Consider the following 17,713-nt stretch of genomic DNA (forward strand, 5'->3'; position numbering starts at 1 on the left):
TGAAATTTGTGTTGAAAATTGTAAATAAAAACAGATGATTATTTTGAACTCTGGTTAGTGAGCGTATCCCCATACCTTAGTTTGGGTTCTGGCATGTACATCTCCTTTCTTTCTTTCAATGATCTTTCTTGAGACTTTTTTTGGGCTTTACAAATCCATAACCATTTATCTTTGTTAAAGAATCTATAAACTGAAGTGGACGACAATGTGATTTGAGGATTGAAATGAAGAATGTGACTTACTTTTTCTCAGTGGTTTGATGAATATCGACAACTCTGCAACAAAGCTCCTATAGCAAGCAGAAAGAAAAAACATTCAATCAATTCATGTTTAACCAAATAAAAAAAACACAATTAATTAACAATAATCCTTCTTCTAATAAATTCACCAGTATATGCTCACCCCTGTTGATCTTAGAACTTGGGTTAGGTCTGGAATGCGAGGATTAACTGAGTCTAATTAATTTGACCAATCAAAGACCAAATATGGTAGTGATATGACATCATATTGTCCATATATGGGCAGATCACATTTTTTGTCACATAAAGTTGGATAGAGTGTATGTAACAGGGTAACAGATATGCTTATACCCAAATACTTGAATGATTTATCTGCTGAATCTGACTTGAATCTGAGAAACCTTGTGGGACCCATTAAAGTAAAAGCTGGAATGATAAGTGACCATGCTATAAATAGATGAGTCACCTCATCCAAGTGGCGGGAAAATGGTCATGAATATTTAGTGCATAATGTTTCAGTATGGGTCAGTTCATAAATGGACAAGGGATTTTGTTTAATTGATTTGCATTTTTAATAGTTTCTTTTTTTGTATAACCGAACTTTAAATTGATAATTACATGTGTATGACTCGAGTTACAATACAATCGTTCTGTAAACTATGAAATAACGTTATGGTAAATGTATGTACCATCGGTTAAAAATTGTCATAGTACCCAACTGATAATGGATGACACTTACTAGTGCCTAGCCCAAAGTGAAGGTTTTCATCTCCTTCTGACTGGTTACTAGGTAAGCATCTATATTTTTATCTCTCTTAATTTTAGAATTGTTTTACTATAGTTAATATAGTTGATTAGTTATTTGATGTTATACTATAGTTAATATAGTTGATTAGTTAATTGATTGTTATACTAGACACAACGCAATAGTAGCCTATACTGTCGTTTATGATACGATTGATCGATCGATCACTGATATGTTATCTTAAATAGTAACACTGTTTTGTTCTATCTCCTTCTGACTGGTTACTAGACTGGTTACTAGCTTCAATAAAAGAATTTAACTTTTCCAAATCAAGAACTGTCTTTGTGGATGATTTTATTGTGTTTGTGCCAGTGCTGCAGCTCCGGAAAATACTACGCGATACAGCTACGACGCTAGTAGTACGAACCTGTTACATGTAGGCAGAGTCTAATTTTGCATGCACATTATGATTCAAATCTAGCTTGGCTCAGTAATAAACATGTATCTACAAAATACTTAATAAATCAAAGTTTATCTATACGGAATGAATATACTGATTAGTAGTAGTTTTATGTACTCTAATTACAACAAACCTGATTGGTGGAACGATGACAGCTTACAGTCACCATGGTAACCTTGCAAGGCAACATTGTTGGCAACTAACAAGTAGAATGCAGAAAAGATGACACAGATAATAATTATGCGACTCTAATAGCCAATGAATGAAGCCATCTGGGATCACATGATAGCAACAGTCATTGTCATTGAGAGCTTTATGTATGCATTATCTGTATCAAATTTCCTTATTTCTTTTTTCTTATTCAATAGAAATCTTTAGAATGTTTCAAACTATAGACTTCTAAGTCTAAATATTTATGATTACTCATGAATATTCATGATTTCTTTGCTCATGAATATTGATGAAATATCTACAAATACTATAAATATTCACAATAGTCATGAGCATAATTAGGAAATATTCATTAATATTATAATATTCATAACTGATTAAATGCATAAGTCATACATATTCATGAGTAATACTTTTCATATGTAATACAGCTAAATGTGTATATGATATATGAATATTCAAGAGATTATTGATAATATTCATGAATATTCAACAATTACAATACTTTTGCCTTGCAAGGTTACCTTGGTAAAAACATAGGTTATACACATGTAAACAATAATGGGAAAAATACAAGTATAATAAAAAAAAGGCAAAAATTACATAAATCAGTAGTGCACATGCCCTATAAAAATGTACAAAATGAATAAGGATTTGGTAAAAGTTTAAATTATTGTAAAAATAGCAGATTCAACTCATGCATAATTCATTAATATTCATGAGGATATCTTAAGTTTAATGTATATTCATAAGAAGACCTATAGACCTGAGGTATTCTCAACCCACATTATGAGTCATATGTATCATAAAGATGGCCTTTCCATGAGTGTATTAAGCAATTAAAATAGCTTTTTCAAGGAAATAATGGACAAAAGGTCCCCTCCAAAGATAAAGACAACAATACAGTAGAACCTGTATTATGGGGACATATTCGGCGTCCACACAACATACAAGTGTTTAAAAATAAATGTCACCTTTTTTGTTAAACCAGTTGTCAAGTACTTACTTGCTACGTTTCGGCTATTTTCAGTAGCCTTGGTCACACAAATGACGTTGACATGATGTTATGTCATTCAAAAAAGTTACCATTTATTTTTAAATATCCATTTGAAACCAGATGAAATTTTTTGAGAACATACATGTACTAAAGGAATGGTTCTACTGTAGTAGTAATAATAGCACCCCTTATTTAGTAAGCACTATAGGACCTTGTAGACGTGAGTACCTGTTGTGATCAGGACCAATCATACTATACTTATAATCTGCTGGTAGTCTATTCATTTGTAGATACTGATGAAGACGAGATTTAGCATTCACTAACGTCCAGTTACCATGGATACCGGCATTCACATCAATGCTTTCAGACTAAAATAAAGTGGAAAAGTTAAACATAGTGCTGTTTAAGGTCACCCTCTATAAATAAGGTTGAATAAATACAAAAGTAGTACTATTTTTGGTGATAAAAACAATCCTAGTACTGTGAGTGAGCAAGGATTTGAACCCAAGCCCTTAGAGATGGTATGCAAGCATGTTCATCAGCAAATCGCTTTGCATATTCATTACTGATAAAACCTTTCTTACTTCCTCTAATCTTCTTTTTTCTCCTTGTCTATCAAAGAAGTTAAGTTGGTAGCCTGGAACACCTCCTCCACCACCAGGGGGTCCAGACGGGCCGGGTGCCATGTCATAACCCATCTGAAGGTTGCTCTTCATTCCACTTGTGGACATACCTACATAAGAAAAAATAGTAGTAAATTTGAATCACAGTTAAGCCTAAAAATGTCTAAATAGATTTGATAGAGTGATAATTTTGGTGGGTAACATTGCTTTCAATGACAAATACTGCTGAATATCCTTGTGGTTTCTTGGGTTTATTTAATTTACTATTGGTAATCCTTTGCGACCATTTGCTAAATGTCTCTTCCAAAGTTTATTTTTTGTGTCTGCATTTACTTGTTGCACATTATAACAAGGTAAACTTACCCATCTCTGCAGCTAGTGCAACATGGGGTGCAGGAGCAGCTCCCTCTGGTAAGTCTGCAGGACCAGAGCCACTATCATGCCCTCCAAGGTCTGTCTCTTCCAAGCCACCAGTTAACTAAATTACAGATACCAATATATATATATATATAATTTGCAAGAAAATTGATAATATTGAGATGATAAAGGCAACAATTACAGTTTATACTTGTGATAAAATTGATAGATATGTTGCTGATGGTACAGTAGTGATTGACCACTTACTTTGATGATAACATTGACAATTTACTAGGTATAGTAGTTTAGATGTTTATATTAGTTTCCCTTTTTTTAATGTTATTTATTTGTTATGGATATGTTATGAGCACTTTTATCAAAATAAAAAGATGAATTAAATGAATGATGTAATAATAATGATAATTAGACCATGGAGCAATAAACTAAATTATATCTCCATGATTAAACTGTGATATCAATTTGACAACATTGTAATTTAAAGATCATATTGATACTAAAATAAGAATGTACTAACTTGGTGATGGTGATAATAGGACTAAAATGATGGTATTCTGAAACGGTACTAAAAAGTGGTAAAGTACTTTATCTCTACCTGTAAAGATGGAACTTCTGATTGTGGCAAAACACCTGTACGGACTAGATACTGTAAGAAGTCTTTGGCAGCATTCGTTTGTGAATCTTTCTTGGATGTAGAGTTTCCGCAACCTGTGTAGCTGTGTCCAGTTACACGAACCTATAAAAACATTACAAATACATACTCATATTATTCAAAATCAAGTTAAAACTGCCTCAATATCAATGTATTAATATGGCATATTTCAGCTTTTTAAGGAGTGTTTTTATAACTATGCCTTTCGTTTGTTGGCATCTTTGATTGGCTGATTTGTTTTATTATGTAATTTTGTATTGAGTATCTAAATTGTACACTGTTATCTATATTACTGAAATTTGGCCCATTTAAGGGATATTTACTAATTCTCACCTCGCACATAAAGCGCTGCCGATGTTTTGGTCCAGAGGGCCGCACATCATACTGGGGAACTACTTTCTGTTTAGCGCACCATTGGTATAAGTAATTCTTCATCATAGCCGACATGTTTAAATGTTCCTGAAAAACATACAATTTTACTAATAAGTACACTTTTATTAAAATTTATTACCTAAATTTTGTACGGACTATAGGGATATGCCCAAGTTGCCATATTTGGCCTGGGATGTGTAGGGATATGCCCAAGTTGCCATATTTGGCCTGGGATGTGTAGGGATATGCCCAAGTTACCATATTTGGCCTGGGATGTGTAGGGATATGCCCAAGTTGCCATATTTATTTGGCCTGGGATGTGTAGGGATAGGCCGAAGTTGCCTTAGAGAGGAACAATTTATTGTTATATTTTATACAACTTCAGGGGTGGATGTAGGCCCTAGTTCAATTTTGAGGTGTGCCTTGTTTGTGGGAAAACTAGTCTTCTGGAAGCTGTGGTTTTTCACACTATATTTGAATAATACACATTGAGTTTCCAAAATGTATCTTTGGGCCCCAGCCCAGGTCTATCTTGTTCTTCGTCAGCATTTTATTTTATCATCCAGTAAAATTATTTTTAATATAAATAAAAATTATTGAACTTTATATTATACAGTAGGCCTACACATGTACCATCCTACCCTACCATTAATTTATGGACTTCGAAACACGATTGAATAGGCCGAAACAGCCCTGCCTGAGTGGGCAGAATCTTTCTGCTACCTGGCTGCCTAGATTACAAGCTTATTAGAGTGGGGTAGGCCTAGGCCTAGAGTAGGCTGGAGGCCTAGCCTCTCTGTCCTCTATTCTAGCTAGCTAGATACAATTAAGGCGTGCCGAAAATAAGAATAATATTTATTATAATAGGTTAATTATTATATTTATTTTAAAACATAAACAAGCAATTCTTACTACTCCTCCCCACACACTCTACTAAACATAAAACACGCGAAAACAACACAACCAACCAATTTGAAATAGCGCCACCAACGACTGAGATAATGTCGAAATTATTTTGAGGTAAAAAAATTAACTTTTTTTTTTATGAAATATTAATATTCCTCAATACATTTTATACTTTTAAAAGTCTTTATCATAAATTTTACATTATTTTTTTGACAAAATTGTCAAGTCTCACTTTATAAATATGTAATTGGCTGAATAACATTTTAAAATGATTATTGTTGATTTTATATTAATTTGCACATGCACAAGTAGAAAGAAACTGAAAAAAAAAGAAAAAGAAGACAAATTGGAAGACCGGGATCGTATTAGAAAATCAGTGAATCAAGCACCATGCAGGATCATAAACATGCATCACCTAAAAAGCTGCCACAAAACTGACTGGAAAAGTAGCGTTATTGATAGTTTTAGCCTACTAGTAGGGCCTATTTCATCAAAGAAATTTGAAAACTTACTTGTTAATTTTTCCAATGACTACTTTGTCTTCAATTTCCAAATTGGCCCACAGAAGACTCTCTGAGATAGATGTTATAATTATGTTTAATTGTTCCAAATCCGGGAACATCGATCGAATAGGCTAAAATATGAAACAAAATTGTATTTTCATAACATTAAAACTGTATTTTTTTGTTCCAATTTGATCCACGGAACGATAACGCTTGTTATTGTTGTGAGGCGTTTTCCCGATTAATCGTACGATAACTAAGGCGCGCCTACCGTATATAACTTTGTGTTCGATGGTTATAAACTGACTCACGGATAAAGTTGTAAAGATGAAGACATTTTATTTGTTTTAATGAGAGAGACCAGATATATCACTTCGGAAAACATTGTTCCAACATAAATTATGACGTTTGATTTCATTTTTTTAAATTTAATTTTGGCACGAAAAAATAATAATATATTTATTATAGAAACTAATGCTGCGAACACGGTTTTGTAGATATGAATAAATGTGGCAACTAATTATTCCAAGCAGTTTCAGCATCATGAAACGTAATTAAATGTATCATTTCATTTATCTGATTTCGGCAACCCTATAAAACCATGGCGGCCCGGAGTTGTCAAAGGCGTTGAGATGATTTGAGACTTCCCTACAAATATTCATAATATATAAATTAAATTCAGAGTAGAATGTAATTAAGTACAATAAAACCAATAACCCATTAATTATCTATGTTGAAAAAATTATTATTGCAAAAAAAGTTTAGGCATAAAAGTGTCAGGTGATTTTATATAAATCGCGTTTTTGTTCTGACTCGCATTACAATTTAACTATAAGCTGATGAACATTTGTAATTCTGTCTATATAATAATAATTAATAGTTTCTTAATTATGTGTCGTACTTTGATATAAATCTTTTCGCCCTGGGTAGGAATGTCAGGAATCTCGGTTGAGAAGACATTCCCACAATTCGCAGATAGCTGCTTCGTTACGCTTCACTGAGTTTGATTGCACCAAAGTGCACTTAATTTTCTTTAGGTACTTTTGATCGCTTTTGTAGGCTGGTAGTAGTGTGTGACGGTAGATAGAGAACCATGGCGGGTGTTGGGGATTTGTTGAACGCAAGACAAACCAGCTACAAATCGGCCATTTTTGGTCTAATTCTAACCAGTTTATTTACAAGGAGTATATCACAAGCTCTCGATGCTGGGGATGAAACGGGCATGAGTAAATGTTACGATTCTTTTGGTGATGCTCAGAGGTGTGTTCCTCCATTTATGAACGCGGCGTTTGAACTACCCGTGGTGGCTGGAAATACGTGTGGACAACGGGAAACCCCGACTAAATACTGCCTACAAACTGGAGTAACTGGCGTAACAAAATCATGTCATCTTTGTAATTCTACACATCCAACAGCCTCACATCCTTCCAAATATTTGACGGATTTTCACGATGAAGATGCAATTACGTGGTGGCAAAGTGAGACGATGTTGGAGGAAGTACAATTTCCAAATTCTGTCAACCTCACCCTCAACTTAGGTAAGAATGGGCGATATCAAATCATTCAGATGCACTAACATTTACTTATTTCTTATGTATGCAGGGTTTATCACCATATAAAAGAGTTGTCTTGTGTAAAATGTTATTAGAGATACAACATTTTTTGTTTCAATTCCTTTTTTCAATTACAAAAAGTTTTGTTTTTAAATTAAGTTAATACAATACAGTGTTCTTAAATTGTGTCTACTTTTTTTTCATCTAACAAATAATTTTTTGAATTCTTTTTTAAAAAATTATTAAATTCAATATTAATATTAATTGTGTGAAAATTAATATTTATTATGAAATAAACTATTTGAATAATCGCAGATTTTCTCATATTGCATTAAGTCCTTCCTATATAATAATAATGCATTCCTTTTTTCTGTTTATAAAGAGGAAAATATAAGGAGTAGCCTGAAATTAAGGCCCCACCTTATCGACTGTACGATATCACCCCGACATTAAGATATTAAAATAAAGCCATTATGAAAATATGAATTCATGCTCAAGCTATGCCTCCTTTGTTTGACATTTGTTCTTGTATGGAAGCTATTAATTTTAATGAGGACTATTATGTTAGTGGGGTCATATTACACAGGATAAATGATTTACCATTTAGATTAGATCAGTGTGCTTAACAATAAATAAAACTCCTTGAATCCGATTAATAACTATGCTATTTAAAATAATTTATTTAAAAAAAATTTCAGCCATACTGTATTTTCTTAATTTTTTATTTCTTTATTCTGACATAAAATCATAGGATAAAAACACAATAAAGTACCGAGATGGCAAACTTATTTCCATTGTGGTCGTAAAATACAGTATAAATAAAAATAAGGTAACACATTGGAATGGGAAAAGTTCCCCTTGTGTTATACCACTGAAGAGTAGAAATACCACTAATGTGGTAATTGATGTGGCCATCCATAATTACTTACCAGTAAATCATATAGATTTGTATTAAAATGCTAAGGCAGATAGTATAAACATTTTCTTTTCTTTACTCTTCAACAATGATGATTAAAACATTTGTAATTAACAAAAGTATACTGTATTTCTATATTTATTAAATTATTATTTATTAAATATTGTTTGTTTGTATCACTGTACTTTTTACTTCACACAATTTGATGTGTACAGTGTTATTCCATTTTAAAGTTTATATTATCTTATTCAAATTCATAAACGAAAAATCGATATTTAAAAAAAGTAAAACAAAAGCAAAGTTTTATAAAAGCCAAGATCAAGTCAAGGTCAAATATTAATATCACCATTTTAATAGTCTGTTACCAGACAAATTTACAGTGGGAAAATTGACAACGACTCATTTTTGTTTTATTGGATACGGTTGATGCCCAAAATGAAGGTGGAAAAGGAACCATTGAAATCCGCTACCGTGCAATTAATAACAATTACCTTTTCCTGAGTTAAAAATCAAATCTACTGTTAAACTACAATGCAGAGAAAGATAACGCCTTGGAAAAATATAGTTTTTAAAATTTTATACACATTAGGTAGACTTTATGATGATACATTATGAAAGGAATCCAATTTGATGAAATTACACAAACCAATAGTGGTGTTAGTAGTCTATGAGTGTTAGCTTACTTGTTTAAACCGACAATAGCCTGTGCTCTCCAGAGGGAGGGACTTAGATACGAAAGTAAAAAGTTCCTAGAACACCCCCACGTCATAATGGACTAGTCCGCAACCACGCCCTCATGTGTTTCAACGTACCACCATCATTTTTCTTTTGTAACATGGAAGAAATAGACTGATTTATTTTCCACCAAAGCAATCTTAAACTGGTGATAGTTTACCAATATGATACATTACTTTTATCTTTATAAAATGTAATTTGAAAGGAAAATTAGTTTTAGAAATTTATCAAATTCAATTAATCTGTTACTAGTCTACAGTAATTCAAATAAAAATAAAATCTTTCATTATATAATACAGTAAAATCAATAGAAAAGTCAAAATAATATTTAAAAGTTATACAAAATAATTCAACAACATTTTCTACCAATTACAGTACTCAATGCTTCTAATGCATGAATTACTGTATGTATGTAGTGAAAAGGGATTTGAAACTGCCCTTTATATTATTATTTATTATTAAACTGTTTACAGTTTTATCACCAGCCACTTGGTATGTGTAATATTAGCCTGTGTTTTGCTAGGCCTGATGATCATCTTATTTCTGATGCTGAATATAGCCACATACAGTAGGTTTATGGTGTCTTTTAAATGCCTTTAGGCCTCTACCATGAACTCTCTAAAACAAATTTGCCCTACATCCACAGTACAGGCCTTCATGTTACTGTACTATACTAAATGTAGTGGATTGATAGTTGAAATGTTTTAAACCACTTTTCCCTTCTGTTAGGGCTTCTCTTTCAACCACATATTCCTTTCTTGCAAGCATGTAATGCCTGTCTCTTGTTTTATAAGGTCCCTTATTAATGTTAAATAATTGAAACCTAAATTTATTCTACGATAACTAGTTTATATACATAATGTATGTACAGTAGTATCTAGGAAAACTTTAAATTGAATGTTAAAATGTTTTTATTACTCCCAATATACTGTATACAAAGTACAGTATTACAGTAACGCAATACAGTACTGTACACATGCGATGTACAGTACTGTAATAACTAATGTCCACCGGCAATTAAATAGTAAAGTACTGTAAGGATAACTTTTAACATGTAATATTTCTCTCAACATAAGACCTGGTCCACAGATGTTGTAATGTTGAGTAACACAGTACACATGTAAAGTAATGGACATAGCAGCTTTATCGTAGCCTAGCCTCTACCATGCTTCAAAACTAATGTCCACCATGCAGTGCAGGCCAGTTTTGAGGTCATCTGGAATTTAAAGTTTGAATTATCTCCTGCTGGTTGGAAATTGGGAAATGTCTCCTTAAATAGTCCCTGTTCAACCCCAACTGGGGTTAAACTGACTTTGGTTAAGTTTTTATTATGTTTGTGTCTGTAAGAAGAAGACATATTTTATTTATCCATTCAATAACGTTTCATTTGTCCTCCAAAAACATAAAAACCTATCTTTTTAAATTAAATTTTTGGTAAAAGTGAATAACTTTGTGCAAAAAAATGTTTTAGATTAAAATTAATTTTTCAGGGGACAATATGCCTTTAATCTAAGATTATTATCCTGTAAACTGTGAATTTTATATTAAAATTTAATGATAAAATATATCAAATTCAATGCATTTTTTTGGTTTGAAGCAAATGTAAATGTGTACCTTTATTCACTGGTATTGGCAATGGCGATATTGGTGATATTATTGGACGTATCAAATGAATACTATATGAATATATATTTATTTTTTGTTGAGCAAGAAATGTTGCGGGTTTCAAGTTCACTAAATGTAATTATTTTCATGTTTTAGCTTGTTCCACCGAGAGGAATTAAAAAGAAGTATTCCAGTGTTTATCTTAATAATAGCATGCTTCATAGACTACGGTTTGAGTTGACGGTTTCTTTTGAAATGCGTTGTAGTTTTACACTATTGGCCTAACCTTGCCCTTACTCAATATTATTCATAAAACTGTTGTGCTTGGGTTCTGTAGACTTAATTTGATCACTTTAATGAGTTTACCAATCCTAAAGTTTTCTACACTTTATAGTACAGTATAACAATGTAATAACAGAGAACCAGGATTGCACATTGTATCAATCAGGCACACTGTATATACAGTAGGTAACTTGCTAAGAATGACTACAATTTTACTGGACAGAGCTAGGCATCCACCCAGCCTAAAAATTACTGTATGGCCTTTTGCCTACAGATAGCCCCTCTGTATGCTGTAGCTAAAAGTGCTGATTTTTCAACCACCCTTACTTACTTTTGATACATTATTGCTTTTAAACCGCATATATGCCAACAATCCCGTATTTTAGACTTTTCTCCAGGCCTAATATTGTGCTCCTGGTTTTCCACATTTTTTCCGGGATTTCCAAGAAAACTGAATTGTTTTTTATTTTTTGCATTAAAAAATAACAAAAATGCTTACAAGCAAATTTACGATAATTAATTTTTGTATTTTTCTTAATAAGAAAGGGATTCCCCTCACATAGCCGCCATGCGATTACTCTTGTCACACACTGCACTCCTTACCTCTCGATAATATTGATAGATATAGGGCGCTGTTGACCTAAAAAAACACCACAATTTTTTTGACTAACCCCACACCCACAGTCTCCAAATGTGCACTTACAATGACTATCTATACAGCATCAGCTGAACCCCACACCCACAGTCTCCAAATGTGCACTTACAATGACTATCTATACAGCATCAGCTGAACCCCACACCCACAGTCTCCAAATGTGCACTTACAATGACTATCTATACAGCATCAGCTGAACCCCACACCCACAGTCTCCAAATGTGCACAATGACTATCTATACAGCATCAGCTGTTAGTGTTTTTATTGGATTTTGATGCGTAATTTGATTGATGATTGCTATGTTATGTGATATGAAATCATTCTGTAATTGACTCAAATTAAATTAAGCTTTTAAGAGGACTTCACTGAGAGTTCATAGAATGTATTTTCAAGGAGGCAGTGCAGTGTGGACTCATAGTGAAGGTTTACAGTACAGTATATCTAGCTCTTTTATTGTTAAAGCTGATTAAAACCTTCTACAGTACCTTGCCTCAAAATACATATTTGTATGTGCAATAGGCCAGCCATAGCTACAGAGGTACTGTAGCCCATAGTCGTCATAATTGGCAAGGTTAAAGGCACTCCTCAGCAGCTAAAACAAAATAAGAAAAAAGATTAAAATACATAAAGTATAAAAATAAAGATATTTTAGGATGAAACTGAGCAAAATTTTTTGATTTAAAAAAAGTATGTGAAAAGTCGCAGTCTGAATAGGCCCTAAATTGATATACACTGTATTATATAGTTCTCAAACTCAGTGGTGGGAATATTCCTCTTTAGATAATTACTAAATACTTACTATGGAGAAACAGGTAAACATTATATACTTTATGTATAGTGCTTTTTAACTTGAATACAAGACAATGGTTGTCCATGATCATGGATGAATAAATGCAGTAATTGAAGTTATTATGACAAGAGGCGCCAAATGATTATGTAAACTAGAGATTAGTTCAAAGTCATATCCCTCCTGTGTAAACACTTGATTCTTTTGTATGTTGACAAGAACATGTACAATACTACCAAACTTTACTTTTATTTAGACGTTTGTTGTCACTTCATCAAGTAGACAAAGGTCATAGTAAGGTCAAGTATTTATCTGTGGTCCTTTGGGACAGATCAAAATTGCTATACCTCTAATTAGATTTGTCCAAGCAGATAAAATTATTCTGGAAGGAACCCTCAAGCTGAAATAGTTTTTAAAAATGAAGAATATATGTAGTGACTGGAATAAATTTTAGAGTACCGACCATAAATATCTCCCAATTTTTCGACAAGTCTGACGCATCATGAATTCGTTGAGATTTCGTCAATGACGCGTCTATGCAAGGCCTATTTCATCCTAACATTGTTATTGTGACGCATTCACACCCCTCGATATTGTTTAACAAATATTCAATCGTGTCGAAATAACAATCTCTATATTTGTGCCTACTGTAGCATGGTAATAATATCTAGATAACTTTTATTACCATTTTGTCTACCAAAGATAAAGTGAAATAGAAAGTTTCCAACAATGGTACAGTTCATGTCAAGCTAACACAACCGAACACACCAGTGTTATCATTTCTGTTATTTTATCAAAGTATTTAAATACTGCAATGCAATATATCATTTTATTATTATACCGAATCTCAATTTTTAATGCTGATGTCATATCGTTTTAACTCTGTAATTTAAATTCTCTCTGTATATTTATTTGTTTTATCATATTTAGATTTTAATACAACATCAACATATTTGCTATAATCTTTTAACCTCAGACCGTGTAATATCACTTTAATGTCCATTGTTTATCATATGTGCAATAAAAGTGGGCTGCCCCCACAAAAGAGAAAAAAAAACATTTCTGTTATGCTTTACTTTGTATTATAAAAATTGTAATGTCACATCCTGCTTTTAATGTTACTGCAATTGTTTATGTCGCATCTTCATTAAACCTCCTTAACAAAATAAACATTTCAAGATATGTTGATTGTTTGTTAGTGGACATGTTTCATGTTTGTCACAGATCGTCCTCAAAAGTTGTTAGTGAAAAAGGAACAAAAAAGGAAAATGCTCCGATATCTTTTACTTAAACGCTGAATCATTTATCTTATAGCTAAACAGTGATAATGAATAGAACATTGCAATGGAATACAATTTACAAAAGTTTTGTTTGTGTTTGTAGTTAGTAACCAACCATTGGTCCTTGGATTTCTAGTTTTAGTATGTAGTTTGTTGGTATTTTTGATCAAAGCAATTTGCTCAACTCGTTTAAGATAACAAACATGTTGGCACTTAAAACTAATGTGGTGGTCTCTTTACAACTTTTATTTGAAACAGTGGTTTGTCTACTAAAGACTTTATTTCAATCAATTAGTTTCATAGAAATGTGCGCTATTATATAAGTAAGTGTTAATGTTTATAACAGTTTATAACTAACAATATGTGAAATTTCTGGAAATAATAAACTGAATAAAAGATAATAAAACTAGCATGTATTGTAACCCAAAAAAATGAAAAAGAAGATTAATAAAATCACTTTAAATAGGCCATTTTGCAGTTTTAATAAAGTTATTCACTTCTGTAAAAAAAACAAAATTTTACTATAATAAAAAGACAAAAGAAAATTTAAGTATTTTTTGCTTTAAAAATTAAATTACATAAAAGGGGGTGGGGGACAATATATCTTTAACTATGATAATGTGTGAACATTAAATTAAAAATTGTGGAAGTTAAAATTCTCAACCCCACCCCAATTATTCTCACCAATATGACAAATTCCCTGTATATATATAAATGTTTGTTCGCCAAAGTGAAAAGAAGGAAAAACATCCACCCTAAAACAAACACCTTATTCAAGGTTGGGTAAAATCCAACGTTAATAGTAAAAGAATAACTTGCTACGGAAACTGTCGAGACAAAATAATAATATCCATTAGTCGTTGATGCATGAAGTCAACAGTATGAAATGCTAGATTAAAGATAATAATTGAACCCATTGTTAAAAGGGATTGACTCTTGTACTCGTTTGAAAATACATAGTAAATGCATGATTGATTAAAACTGACAAATTTAGATTGTAAACGATAGGACAGTAAGTAAATATTAAGCATACAGTGCTTTAGTATGATTACATTATTTGATAAAAGGTAAATTCAAATTTGTAATAGTGTATTACATACCAATTTGTTCAATTGGACAAACAAGAATGAAAATATATGCTAATAAACTATAAAAATTGACTAACTTCATCAAACTGTTGTCCCTGTACTAAATAATGAATTTATTCATATACTTTTAAAACATGATGCCTTTTATTCATACTAAAAGAGAGTTTTAAAAAAGTAGCGAAGCAAAATCAGTAGATGTACAGTATTAATATATAGTATGAATATTTAAACTTCCAAATAAATTGGAATTCCTATACAATGAATTGAAGTGTGGCTTATCTTTTCTTTGTATCAGCACTAGGTGCAACAAAATGCTGAAATGTAGAACTTTTGTCAAAAAGTCTGTAAAAGCCACTGGCATATTATCGGTTGTTGTGAATTGATAATTAGAGCAGTGTGTTGTGCGGTGGAAACATGTTGATCTGGCCGATGATTCAACCAAGTTTCATGCTGGGTTCATGGTGCGCCCTCTGTAACTGGCTTTCTGCAGGCAGTTTGTTCTAAGGCTGCATTCCACACGCATGCAATCGGTCTCACACTGCTTTCCCTGCTTCTACCAGCGACCTAAATGTTTTGACACTGACATTGTTCAGACTGGTTTACAATATGTTTGATTTCTTTAAATTTACCACTGTCAGACATTTGTGGTAGAAACAATATATAATGACTAAAAAAAGAAATCATTTTCATTCAGATTTCTTGTTGTTGAAAAAGTGAGTCACTGACGTTATCATTTTCACAGAATCTGTAAATTTTTCTCCACACTCTCTGGTGTTTATTTTTTTATTTGAATTTGAGCCTAAAAATATATTATTTTTTCGGCAATTTGAGCCTCAAAATTTATTCCTTTTTTTTTGGCAATTTCAATTTCATTTTTAAAAAATTGTGTACATTTCTTTTTGAATTTGAGTATTAAGGTGGTATGTTATATCAAACAATATAAATATTAACCCTGAGTTGCCCTTTAAAACTCAGTACAATATTGTATGTACTGGAAGCTTACTTTAAGCTTAGGCATTACACCTTGCTAATGGAATTTTAGGTGTATTAATATCAGCATAATCTGTACTGTTATCTCAGCCTATTATTTACCAGATTCTAGTTTCAGTCTGTGGTATGGTAACTTAAGATTGATTACGTCTTTAGTCAATCCTGTGTGTTAATGCCAAATTTAATAATAATACATTCGTTCATGGTATAAAATGGTATAAAACTTGAAAAATTGAACATTGAAAGCAGAAAAACATTGAAGATAAAAAATGTATATTTATAAATAGTTTAAAACTTTGAAGATTTATATAGCATACAAAAATGTCTGGACTCTACAATTCAGGAATTTTAGCTAATATAAAACCCACAAACTACATTAACTGTACGTTTGATTAAAGACTGTCTACTAAAATAAACCCATCCACTCCAATTAAAGTTTCCTCCATTCAAATCTTCATTTAAACCCAAATAAAAGATCGCCAAACCCCTGTAAATGTTCCAATAAAAGATCAACTAAAAATCTGTTTTCTACACACAGACGTACTTACCATGTAAACTAGAAAATATATTTCTTTCTTTGAAAATGGTTGTCTTTTTCACACCTTTTATTGTTTATACAGTTTGACCTACTTTCCTGCATATGCCCCACCTACCCCACCTGGGAATTATCACCTGGAATTGGGTCAAGTATGTAACAAATAGTCTGATAACATATTTGAGCTGTTTTGTATATTTTCATTGAAGAAAATATTTACTTTTTATGCTGAAAATCTTGTTCCCAAATTATATGATACTTTCAGATTTTAATTTTTACTTTATAATTTACACTCTTGACTTCTCTATTTTTCAGGAAAATCTTTTGATATTACATTTGTTAGACTGAAATTCCATACGAGTCGACCAGAGTCGTTTGCCATCTACAAGCGTACAACTTCCGAATCCGATTGGACACCTTACCAGTATTATAGTGGCGACTGTCTGACAATGTATAACCTACCATTAAAGGAGTATATTACATATGAAATGGAAGATAAGGCAATATGTACTGACGAGTACAGTAACATTTCGCCACTCACTGGAGGTAATGTGGCATTCAGTACGCTGCAAGGTAGACCTAGCAGAACCGCTTTTGATCAAAGTCCAGTATTGCAGGTACAGTATATTCACTTAACAGAAAATACAATACAGCCTCATACGGATTAATTACATTTTAGCAATTTGTAACATTGACGCGAACAGCACAAAATGTAAAGTTATCAAGTCTACTTAGGAGGGCCTTTACCCTACAATGGGTTGAAAATAACTATCGATGATGACAACAATGATATGATTAAACTTGCGATTAGTTATAGCAATTATGACACCCAGTTGCACACATTAGCAATACTATCAAGTGTAAGTTCAAAATTACAACTTTGCACATCTGTATAACAGATGAGGATTTTCGTATCATATTTGGAACGTTTTTGCACCTTGGGCTTATTTTATAATTGTATGAATTTGTTATCCTGAGATTTTTAAATGTCTGTTTATTTGTGTACCACACATTGATAAGTGATTATTTGGGAGTACAACCTTAGCAGAAATGCGGTTAATTCTTAAATAAATTGGCATTGTGCAGCAGAAACAGGCCCATAGAAAAATAATGTTTGCAAGTATGATTTCTTGAAGTCTCTTTAAACTTTTGGCAAAACCGTTCACCTACATGAACACTCACTGTTGACACCCACTCACAGGATTATGTAGGTAGTATCAATATACAAATTGGATTGATGATG

The 17,713-nt window shown here is 32.2% G+C and overlaps 2 protein-coding genes across 2 annotated transcripts in view; one reads left to right on the forward strand and one right to left on the reverse strand.

Moving 5' to 3' along the window:
• Nucleotides 1-5,949, reverse strand: part of LOC144838531 (ATP-dependent RNA helicase A protein-like) — a 33,007-nt gene extending 27,058 nt beyond the window's left edge. The window contains exons 1-7 of the mRNA XM_078693933.1: nt 5,547-5,949; nt 4,596-4,721; nt 4,206-4,346; nt 3,599-3,713; nt 3,197-3,345; nt 2,841-2,980; nt 243-289 (exon numbers count right to left, since the gene is read on the reverse strand). Of these exons, the coding sequence (XP_078550059.1) occupies nt 243-289; nt 2,841-2,980; nt 3,197-3,345; nt 3,599-3,713; nt 4,206-4,346; nt 4,596-4,709 (706 nt within the window). The 5' untranslated portion in view covers nt 4,710-4,721; nt 5,547-5,949. The remainder of the gene's footprint in view (nt 1-242; nt 290-2,840; nt 2,981-3,196; nt 3,346-3,598; nt 3,714-4,205; nt 4,347-4,595; nt 4,722-5,546) is intronic.
• A 1,160-nt stretch (nt 5,950-7,109) lies between these two features.
• LOC144838530 (laminin subunit gamma-1-like) overlaps nt 7,110-17,713 on the forward strand; it is a 33,660-nt gene continuing 23,056 nt past the window's right edge. Inside the window, exons 1-2 of the mRNA XM_078693932.1 lie at nt 7,110-7,581; nt 16,786-17,087. Of these exons, the coding sequence (XP_078550058.1) occupies nt 7,137-7,581; nt 16,786-17,087 (747 nt within the window). The 5' untranslated portion in view covers nt 7,110-7,136. The remainder of the gene's footprint in view (nt 7,582-16,785; nt 17,088-17,713) is intronic.

This window comes from Antedon bifida, chromosome 3 (genome assembly GCF_963402885.1).
Source record: "Antedon bifida chromosome 3, ecAntBifi1.1, whole genome shotgun sequence".
NCBI classification, from domain to species: domain Eukaryota; kingdom Metazoa; phylum Echinodermata; class Crinoidea; order Comatulida; family Antedonidae; genus Antedon; species Antedon bifida.